The following is an 11,101-nucleotide window of genomic DNA, read 5'->3' as shown; positions in this document are numbered from 1 at the left end:
CTAGTAACCCAGAAAAGAGAGACAAAAAGAGGCGGCGCCAGTTTGTTCCTGGGCGCGAGAAGGTTCCAATTAGTTCCTGAGACCGCGGAGCCGTCTGCCCGGGAAGTTAGAACTGGGCAAAAGCGCCGCGGGGCGGGGAGGGCGAGGGGTGGAGGGACACTGACAGCGCTTCTCTCCCGTACGGCCCCGGCGGGGCGCCGCCCCTCTCTTTGGTCGCCACCCCTCTCCCTCTCGCTGCAGGTCGGCTTCGTGGCGCGGTGCCGCGGTGAATCCCGCGCCCGCCTGCCTTCCCCCTTACCTGTGTGGGTCCTCTTGTGGATCTTGAGGTTCTCGGAGCGGGCAAAGATCTTCCCGCAGCCCGGGAAGGGGCAGGGGAAGGGTTTCTCGCCCGTGTGCACTCGAATGTGGTTGACCAGTTTGTACTTCGCTTTGAAGGACTTGCCCTCGCGAGGGCACTCCTCCCAGTAGCAGACGTGGTTGTTCTGCTCCGGGCCCCCCACATGCTCCATGGTGACATGTGTCACCAGCTCGTGCATGGTGCTGAAGGTCCGGTCGCAGCTCTTCTTGGGCCGGCTCAGCTGAGCCTCGTCGATCCACTTGCACGACAGCTCCTGTTTGATGGGCTGCCGCATATAACGGAAGAAGGCGCCGGGCCCGTGGTGGGCCGCCACGTTCACGCCCATGTTCATGTTCATGGGGCTGTAGTTAGGGAACTGCGCGCCGGCCGTGTAGGGGTCCGTGCGCGGGCTGCCCACCGGGCGGTACGGGTCGGCGCGGCCGAACAGCTCCCCGCGCAGCCCCAGGTGGACCTGGTTGTTGTCCACGTGCCCTGTGGGGGACGGGTGCCCGGCACCCTGCTCATGCAGCCCGGGGAAGAGCAGGTAGCCGGGAGGCTCGGGAATGCCAGCTGGAGCGTGCAGGCTGCTCGCCGAGCCGGCAAAGAGCCCGTGCTGCCCGCCACCCGAGGCCGCCTCGCCGAGCCCGGAGCCGCGCTGGCGGAACAGAAAGTCGCGCGTGGAGTTGAAGGCGGCGGAGGCGGCACCGCCGTAGCTGGGCACCTGGCTGGCGTGGTGATGGTGGTGATGGTGGTGGTGATGATGGCCCAGGGCGTTGGCGTAACCCGAGCCCTGCGGCGTGAACGCAGAGCTCTGGCCCGAAGACAGATCGTGAGCCGCGGCGGGGCTCAGCTTGAAGGCGGCGGCGGCAGCGGCAGCGGCGGCGTGGGGCGAATCCCCGAAGGGATTCAGCCCCATGCCCGCCGGCTCGCGGTTGGACATCTCGTGGTGGCGCGGCGCGCCGAAGCTGCCCACTCCCAGCCCAGGGAACTGCGGGGGCCTCCGTCCAGGAGCATCGTCATGGGTGGGGCGTTCTGGGCACAGGCGATACCGCTGAATTGAGCGAGGGTGCGGGCGAAGGAGGAGATCTCCGAAGTGCCGTAGTCGGCGAGGGGTGGCGGCGGTTGAACACTGCCGAGAGACCCCCAAGGCGGTGCCAGGGGCTGCAACTTTCCGTCGTTGTGAGAGTCTCCTGCAGAGGGATAGGAGGGAGGAGGGGAAGTAGAGGAGCAGGAGGGGGGGAGGAGGGGGGAAGAAGGAGCGGGGAGAAGGGAGGAGAAAAGACTCTGGGACTAAATCTGGTTTAACAAACTAACAGGCGCGCACAAAGAAAAATAAGCAAAATAATAAGTGGAGGGCGGAGTTGGCCAATCCGGTCCCGAGCACCCCTCCTCTCCCCGAGAGCGCAGCACCGCGGGGCCAGGAGGCTCCCTCGGCACGGGCCTCCCGGCTGGGCTGCACTTAGTAGCAGAGCCGGCTCGTGGCCGGCGGGCAGGCAGCGGGCTGGAGGCAGGCTCGGTCCTCGCCGCTCGCCGCGCGAGTCCCAGCCTCTTCGCCTCCAGAGTAATGTCCTTGGACTGATAAAGTCAATCACTCACTCCTCTCACATAAACCGAGCGGGAGGCCGCGCAGCGCGCGCCAATGGGGAGCCAGCTGGCCTGCGGTCACCTGACCCCCGGCCCTGCAGCCCATTGGCCGCCGCCACACTGATTGGCAGCGCGGCGCGGGGAACATGGCAGCCGCAGCCGAGCGACCGCTGCTGATTGGGCCGTGGCCGGGCGCCTGGCAGGTGAGGCGGCGGCGGCTGCCGGGCGCCCGCGAGTGGGCTCCGCGGAGCTTGCGCTGCTGAGGGGAACTGGAGCCAGGCTCGAGTCAGCGGCCGGCGGGGCGGAGCCGGGCCTCTCCCTGGCTTCCCTCCGGCCCGAGGCGGGCAGGCACCCCTCACGCTCTTTACCCGCTTTGGCCAAACGCACTCTTTGCCCCGCGAGGATCGTTCCCACCGTGGCGGCGCTGGACGTCCAGCCCGGCCTGGCCCCCGCCGCCTCACCGGCCTGAGAAGCGCCTCTCAGCGGCGCAGGGCGCCGATCCTGGGGCGAGCGTAGCAGTTCCAGATTCATCGCCCATTAGCCGCGTCCTCCTCATACGCCACCGTGGGCCCTGAGACTCTGAGAGCACGGACCCAGGCCGGCCAGCTCGCCGTGCGGGCCCCGAGCTGCTGCTGGCCGTCCGTGGCCCAAACGAGGAGAAACGATTACAATTAGAGCCGATTTCCTTCTCCTGCTGAGCCAAACGTTGACTTCTTAGTTTGTGAGTGGTCATACTCGCCGCTGCCCCTGCCCCCCATATATGACACACCAGCCACAACTCAGCAAACATACACACAGTAACGCAAGCCGGTAGCTGAGAACATCACGCAGCAAAGTTAACACTCAGAACTAAGAACAGTAAGCACACAACCCAGTAACACAACAAACTTCACACAAAACAGTAAAAACATAGGCACGTAACAAACCGAACACACAACAGAGTAAACACACGCACACAACACAGCAAACCAAGTACAAATACTAAACACACACAATACACTTAGCCTGGGCCCACAAAACACGCACACAACACACTAAACGCACTACATAGCAAACTCACTAGACACACACTGATCAACCTTCCAACCCAAAGGGTAATCGGCTTCGAATTCTCAACAATTTTCAAATGCAAAAGTGGGGGCAGGAATAGGGATTGTGAGGTGGTGGATTTTTTCCCTCTGAACAGCCAACGCTTTGCTCTCTTCCACTCCTACCCAGAGAAGCACACAGTGACCTCAGGGAATTCTTACCCTTGAGGATTTATTTTCAGAGTTGTGTGTTGAATCACACACACCCTACCCCACCCCCACCCCCACCCCCACCGGCCTGGTGCTAGGTCTTTCTGGACTTAATGGCCAGGTTCAGACAGGGCTATAAATCCACTCATTTTTTGTCCGGCAGGGCATTTGCAAAGAATGCAGGAGAGTGGGAGTGGAAAGAAAAGGCCCACGGAAAGATGGCTGTGATTGTCACATCCCGAACAGGGCCGAGCCCCCAAAGTCTGCGCCTTGAGTCAGCCTCACAGCCTGGCCGCCATCTCTCTGTAGGAAACAGAACATCTGATCAAGTTCAGAGGCGCTTGGAGAGACAGCCTCAAGCAGCGCTTTATAACTGCAGCCTTTCACTTCCTGCCCCCCAATCCGCCTGGCCTGGCCAAGACTTCACCTTCTTTCTTTACCATTTTGCTGGGGGGAAACCCTGCCGGTAGCACACTTACCGTAGTCACCCCCTCCCATCAAATTTGTCCCAATTCTCCCTCTCCATCCACAGCTCTCTCCCCAGGTTGGAAGGTGAGTTCCCTACTGACTTAAATGATTACATCTACTGAAAATAGGCTCTCCAAGAACGGTTTCAGTGTCGCTCAGAGAAGGTTTCTTTGCGGGGGCTCAGAGAAGAACAAATATGCCTAAATCATGCAAATGAATTCCCTGGAGTCAGGTTTACTAAAAGGATTGCTTTTCTTTCTTTCCCCCTTTCTTTTCACTTTGCCTTTTCTATCCTTCCTTCCCTCTACCTCTCTTCACTCCCACCGACCCCCACGGACCCTGGGGAGTTGCATAGAAAAAGTTTGGATTTCCCCGGTCGCCAGTGCAGAGGAGAGCGGTTCCCGAGGCTGGGAGGGGGTTGTCAGGCCTCGCACCGCCAGCGCTGATGCGAGGGTTTGCGGGATCCGGGCCAGGTACCCCGAGAACCTGGGGCCTTGCGCGTTTGGGAGTCAGGGCGGGCAGGGGCGAGGGGCGAGGGAGGAAGGCGGCCGAGGGAGCCCAGCCGGCCCCTTCTGGGGGAGGGGTCCTGAGCGCGGGGCAGGGGATGTTGCGGCTGCTGACCTACCCGGTGCCCAGTGTCCGTTTTGATATGGCCACATTCCGATAATTAATTGCCTCCAGCACGTGCTCTGTAGTCCCTGGAACAAAAAGGCATAATTCAATTAGATCATCAACCGAGAAGGGGAGGGGGGGATGCTTGTTAAGGGGCCGACCTGAGGCGGTTCAGCCAGGCCAAAACCCCGGGCGGTGGAGCCCTTCCTGGGACAGCCCGGCCCAGCCCGAGTGTGCGACTCTAAGGGGTGTCGTTGCTCAAGGAGGCGCAGGGTCCCCAGATGGTCCGAGAGGACGAGGGGGCTTTGTGAACAGCAGGACAGAGGCAGACCACTTCGGATTCTATTTTGGTTGGTTTGGGTGGAGGTTTCTTTTCGGGAGGGGGAACCCTGACCCTGGAAACAGAAGGCGAAATACCCAGATACAGCAAGTTTACCGCACGTGAAAACAAAGCCCTCCCCAAAGCAAACCACTCCTATTAGGCAATAATAGTAATAATGATACAGCGAAGTTTCCTGATACTTGCAGCCCTCACCCCTCAACTTGCTTTTCGGAGGAGACCCTGGGAAGAACTTCGGGGCACAGAGGGCTTTGAGGAGCTGTGTCTGAAAGCAGAGTGGTGGCGGAAAAAGAAAAGCAAAGAAAAGTGCTGCACTCCGGTTGAGAGGGAAGGCAGGAGTTCTCCTGCCCTCGTTTCTCAGGTGGAGAAAGGAATCACTGGGCTGGCCAAGGCAGGGCAACTGGACCCAGGGGTCGTGGGTCTTATTTACGCTATAACTGAGGCTCCTTCGGCAGCCTTGGCTTACTGGGGTTTACATGTGTATTAGGCAGCGTAAATTAACCAATAAATCTCTTTTATGCGTCCCCAGTTGTATGTGGTCTGGTCTAAATATCCACATGTCTGTATGGATAGGAAATATAATGGGATCCGTTCCTCACACTGAGTTCAAACAGTAAATAGGAAAAGATTTATTCTCATGCCCAAATCTGAAGCAATAAATAAAATCAGTGAAACTGGTCATTGCCAAACAAGCAAAGCTTTTGAGCCTGAGTTTTAGGATCCATCTTAGAGAAGCAGGACGGAAACAGAACGTCCAGACAGGCAGTAGGACGAACTGGTTACTCCGTACAACCCAGACCCCACTCTGCATCACTTTTTCCTCCCTCCAGCCTCCTCAAAAAACAAAACATGTACAGCACGCTGTGCTATCGGGCAGGATTTCTTTCTAAACACATATTCTGTGGCGGATGCAAAATTATCCTAAGTCGGAGACCTAGCAATTTTCTTTAAGTCCAAGGAAAACACTGCGGTCTTTTCTTCTGTTTTGTATTTAGAAAAGACTTGCAATCTAACACTCGCAACATTTTAAAGACCCTTTAAACCCAGCAAGCGGATTTCCGTTCTGCCAATGCTTCCTGATTTATTTCAAATGAATCTTTGAATCCAGGAAGGGAATTATTCCAAGACGCTGAATTTGGTGCCCCTGCCTCTTCCTACTGGAGCACAGAGTGTTTCTCGTTGAAACATGTCCTTGAAACTCACCATTATTCGCATTTTTTTCTTCCTGGTAAACGACACTTTACATAAATCCCCACCCTTTCTTCAGAGTCCCAGATTCTTTAAAAGAAAACTGCACATCGCGATAAAAATGAAGGGCAAGAAAGCTGGGAAAGGAATGCGTTTTTAACTCCTCTTTATTTTTATGCTAAGATAAAGCTCTTAATTGGCTTCAGGGGCTGAGCTCAACTCATCGATCTCTCGAGCCCCGACCTGCGGACACACTCGCCACCCGCTCATTTGGGCTCCAGATTTGATTGGCCACATTAGAGTTTTCACCACACTCATCATTCACACATATTTTATAAGCCCTAAATGCCCTGAAAATACAATATAGAATGAGCAAATAGATATTGTTAATCAACCCTTTAAGAAATCTGTTTTGCCTTTGTCCTCCAGTCCAAGACACATTGCCGACCAATGTAATGAAATGCAAACCAGACAGGAATGAGACATTTTCATTGTACTTGTCAATCAAGGCTGTGCAGATTTTATATAGAGATATCTCTCTCTCTCTCTCTCTCTCTCTCTCTATATATATATATATATATATATATATATATAATTTGAACTTCAGACTCTCAGGAAGTGAAGTAAATAGGATTGAACTTGGAGAAGGAAGGAGAATTGAACCAGAGCTATCAGAATCCAGTTTGGGATTATGAGGAGAGCCCCAGGAATACAGGAAATGGAGCGAAGCTGTGGGCGGGGCAGTGCTCGGAGTCCGGGAGCAAGGCTCTTAGTGAGCCGTGGTTGTGGCCCACCAGGTCCTGCTGCCAGCATCTTTACTGCTCTGGGGGTGCCTAGCTGTTAGCCTCCACGCTCTAAGGCACCGGTGGCTCTGAGTGCCAGCCGGACAAGTCACATTGGAAGAGGACTTCCCCTTCGGGATCAGAACCCCTTGTAGGTGGGGAGTGCCCAGGCAAGGGGAGAGGGAGACCCAATACACAATGATGCATTTGATCGTGGTTCACACCCTTCCCCAGAGACCTGAAGAGATAGGTGAAGGACAATGGATTTGGGGTATGAAGCTTGCCTGACATTCTGGAGCACACATTTACTCAGGACCCCAAGTTCTTTCCAGCTGCCAAATGCCCCATTCGTTGTGAAGATCTCAGCTCCAAAATAAAGCGGTGTGACTATGCTTCATTCTCTGCTTTGGGACAGGATCCTGCTCCCAAAGTGACAGGAGGGGCACCTCTGGGCCACATTGAGGATTCTGGCGGTGAATGTCAACCGCGGTACTTAGGTCTGGGGCCCCATGGTCCATCTGTCGCCAAGCCCATTCCCCTAGTCCAGGCCCTTTCCACCATTCCTCTTCCTCCTTCCTTCCTCCCTGGGGGCAGAGGCTGCAGGACCAGTGATCTTCTCTTTTGCCCACGCTGAGGGCGCATTCCTGCACCTAAAAAATGCGGTCCCCAGCCCATTCAACTCCCAAGGAACTTCATGCAGTTCAAGAAGGGTATTTTGTAAAATCGAATTGCCTGAGTTTTTGTATTGGGTTTGAGCGACCGTGTAGTCCTTTCCCAGTGAGGGGATGGGAGGAATGGGCTTTGATATGAAAACAAAGTTACAGCCTCCCTTCTCCCCTTTGCTTTCCCTTCCACCTCCAGCAAGACAGAGTAGGGGTAAATTAGACTAACTTCTAGTTTGAATGTGATTTGGCAACTGGCAAGCCAAATCTAGCCCATAGCCTGTGTTGCATTTGTACGGCCCCCAGAGCGAAGACTGTGTGTGTGTATGTGCTTTAAATCTTCAAGGAGTTAGAAGCAGAAAAATGAGGAGGAGAAGAAAGGGGTGAGGGGGACTATGCTTCAGGGACTGAATGTGGCTCCGGCAAGGCCTAAAATATTTTCTATCTGACCCTTTACAGAAAAAGCTTGCTGATTCCTGAGTAGCTGGGCGGCAGCTTCTCTGCGAAGGCTAGGTTTTCTTTTTTTTTTTTTTTTAAGATTTTATTTTTAAGTAACCCCACACCCAACCTGGGGCTCGAACTCACAACCCCAGAGAGCAAGAGTCACAGGTTCCACCAACTGAGCCAGCCAGGCGCCCTGAGGCTCGGTATTCTTAACTGCGGGGTTTCATCCACCATCCCTCTCCAGTTTTTTCAAGTTCATTTTACAGGACATTTTTTTTCAGCCTCACACCTCATTGATTTCTGGGGATAACTCTGGCTTTGGAGAAAGGCGGCAAAGTGTAAAGAGGCAAGGAGGACCAGCCCTCCAGAGCTAGAGGGACAAGAGAGAGAGTGAGGAAAGAGTTGTGAATATCTCAATCAGTGACTAGGTGACTCTGGACCCGGAGGGTGGTTTTATTTTGTCTTTCTTCTTTGGCCTGGGATACATACTTTATTGACCCTTTCTGCGTGACTGAGCCCCGAGGGGCAACCACAGCCCCCAAACAAGCCAAGCATGTGAGTCCAGGCTAAGTCCAATGAGCAGCCTGCCTTCAGGAAGCCCAAGGGAAGTGACCCCACTTCAGGCCTGAGGGGCTTTGAGGAACAGAGACGCCGGCCGTTTCTCCGCCAATTCAACTGTCCCTCCTCAGTAGGGCCTGAACCCCCATCTCTTCTCCCCAAAACGCCCCCTCTTTTTCTCCCACAGAAAATGCCATCAGCGAATGCACTTGGACAGGGATTTTTAGGGTCCCTCTCTGAATGCCCTCCTTAAAGATTTTTTTATTGAGAGAGAGAGAGAGAGAGTGTAGGGGGAGGGGCAGAGGAGAGAAAGAGAGAGATCTTCCCAAGCAGGCTCCACGCTGAGCATAGAGCCCGATATGGGGCTCGATCTCACAACCCCGAGGTCATGCCCTAAGCCAAAATCAAAGAGTTGGATGCTCAACCAACTGAGCCACCCCAGTGCCCCTGAATGCCCCTCCTTTAAACTACAAAAGTAGGTTAATATAAAGATCCCCAGGTGCTCCCAACAGCCCAGTTGTTCAGCTACGGCCTTAGTTTGTCCTCATGTTTTTTAAAGTAAGCTCTATGGCAGTGTGGGGCTCGAACTCACAACCCCGAGATCACGAGCCGCGTCCTCAGAGTGCATGCTCTATTGACTGAGCCAGCCAGGCCCCGTCACCTTGTCTCTTAGATATGTCTCTCCCTCTCCCTCCTCAAATCTCTTGTCAGATGGATGTTACCAAGTGTTACCTTTAAAAGTTTCACTTCCGCTGCTCTCAGTCTTGGGCCCTCAGACTCAACTTTGGCCAACGACTCTTCGACTTTCGCCTTTTGAACTTGGCATAGCTGACAGACCAACTGTTCCTCCAGATACAAGGAGACACCCACTTGGAGGGTTACCAGTATCACATAAATCTGGGACGCCAGGTAAATTTGAGTTTCAAATAAACAACACTTTTAAAGATTTACTTATTTATTTGAGAGAGAAAGAGAGGTCGAGTGGGGGCAGAGGGAGAGGGAGAGAGAATCCTCAAGCAGACTCCTCTGAGCACGGAGCTCCATGTGGGGCTCCATGCTGGGCTGATCCCACAACACTGAGATCATGACCTGAGCTGAAATCAAGAGTCAATGCTTAACAGACTGAGCCACCCAGATGCCCCAAGGGTTTTTTTTTTTTAGCATAAAGATGTCCCAAATATTGCATGGGAGGTACTGTATTAAAAGATTATTTGATGTTTATTTGAAATTTGAATTTAACTGACATCCTGTATCTTTCTGGTAACCCTACAGTTCAGAGTCTGGCCTAGATGAGCCTAGGTGGGCTAAATTGTCTCCTAATGGAGATGTGGCCTTACAAGCTGTCACATGCCCCGGGAGGAGAAAGAGGCATTTCTTGCACCTTGTTTTTCAGGGCCATTTGTGGAAAATCAGCTTGGGAATCGGGTGACCCCAGTAAGGCCAAGAAAGGAACGCAAGCCCAAGAAAGGCTCTGGGTGACATTCCTGCTCCAGCTCACTGAGGGCTTCAGGCCACTTCTTCCAGAGGGCCCTCAGGAGCCATCTTGGTGAGATTGTGGTGGGCGACATAAAATTTAAAGTGAGCTCTCCAGGCGCCCGGGTGGCTCAGTGGTTGAAGCATCTGCCTTTGGCTCAGGTCATGTCCTGGGATCAAGCCCTGCAGTAGTCATTAGGCTCCCTGCTCAGCGGGATTCTGCCCTCCCTGCCCTCCCTTCGGGTGCTCTCTCACTCTCTCTCAAACAAATAAATAAGATATATATATATTTTTAAAGTGAGCGTCTCCTGGCCCTGCCATGAGAAACCCTCAGCTCTTGAAGGTTGGGAGGGGGCAACAGAACCTGGGATTAGCCACACCCCCAACCCCATCCCCTCAAGCTCCTGCCTCCCCAATCCCAGCAGGCCTACCCCTTGAGGGAAGCCCCAAGCATTTCCCTCACAGACCCATGTACTTCCCTCAAGCACCCTTGAGCTTCCTCACAGGGCCCCTGGGATTTCTCCACAGTGACTGTGCACTTTCCTCAGGAGGGCCCTTGCATTTTCCTCACAGAGGCATGTGCTTCCCCTCACGAGGGCCCTAGCACTTCCCTCATAGCACCTGCCCTGAATGCTTGCCTCTGAGCTAGCGTCTACAGTACATCGGACTGCGCTGAAGACCCATGCACTGTCCTATCTCTAAGTTCAGTGCATTGACTTATCACTGCCCCAGCAGGACTGCCCTGTGAATCCTTACCTAATTCTTTCAGTGTACGACCCAGTGGGCCCCTTCCTTCCTCCCACGGTCTGGGTTCCACTCCAACCTGGCCCCAAGACCTCACACTTTATCTTCTCTCCCCTTTCTCTCAATTTAATAGGCAGTCCTTCAAGTATTGAAAAGCCTGATCTGAGCAAGAACACTCCAGGTGGGGCCTTGAGGGCCGCTCTGCCTAGCCCTGTCCTTCTCCTGACCTCAACCTCAACATAGGCAGGAGTCAACACCAGCTGCTAAAAGCCCCCTCTTGCAGCTGTCTCCAGCTAGAGCCACGTTTTCCTCAGGACCAAGGGCCTTGGAAGCACATTTTATCAGAGACATCCATTTTGCTCTTCCCCTGCCTCCCCACCCATCACACATTTCTGGATAGACATTCTTCCCATCTACCTATCAAATGAAGGGGGAAAACGTGGCCTAGAACATCTTTTGGTACTCCCTCAGCACTAGTTCCAAGGGCCCAAACTGTCCTCAGCTCAGTGGCCTCAAGAACACTCCAGAAGACCCTTCTACCCCATCCCTCTAAATATCCCTTTACCAAAAGCTCACTAATTTTCTTCTTACCTTTCCTTCCCTCCTTCTTCCAGGACTGGTTTCCTGAAGCCAAGGGAGCCTCCACTGGCCCCTGAAGCAAAGGAGCCCGC

General features: G+C 54.1%; 1 protein-coding gene across 1 annotated transcript in view; it reads right to left on the bottom strand.

Moving 5' to 3' along the window:
* Positions 1–1,357, bottom strand: part of LOC121102556 (zinc finger protein ZIC 3-like) — a 1,568-nt gene extending 211 nt beyond the window's left edge. Inside the window, 2 exon segments of the mRNA XM_040629782.1 lie at positions 221–1,331; positions 1,334–1,357. Of these exon segments, the coding sequence (XP_040485716.1) occupies positions 221–1,331; positions 1,334–1,357 (1,135 nt within the window).
* Between the last annotated feature and the right edge of the window lie 9,744 nt (positions 1,358–11,101).

This window comes from Ursus maritimus (assembly GCF_017311325.1).
Source record: "Ursus maritimus isolate PB19 chromosome X unlocalized genomic scaffold, ASM1731132v1 scaffold_X1, whole genome shotgun sequence".
Lineage (NCBI taxonomy): Eukaryota > Metazoa > Chordata > Mammalia > Carnivora > Ursidae > Ursus > Ursus maritimus.
This window is presented reverse-complemented; position numbering and strand designations above follow the sequence as displayed.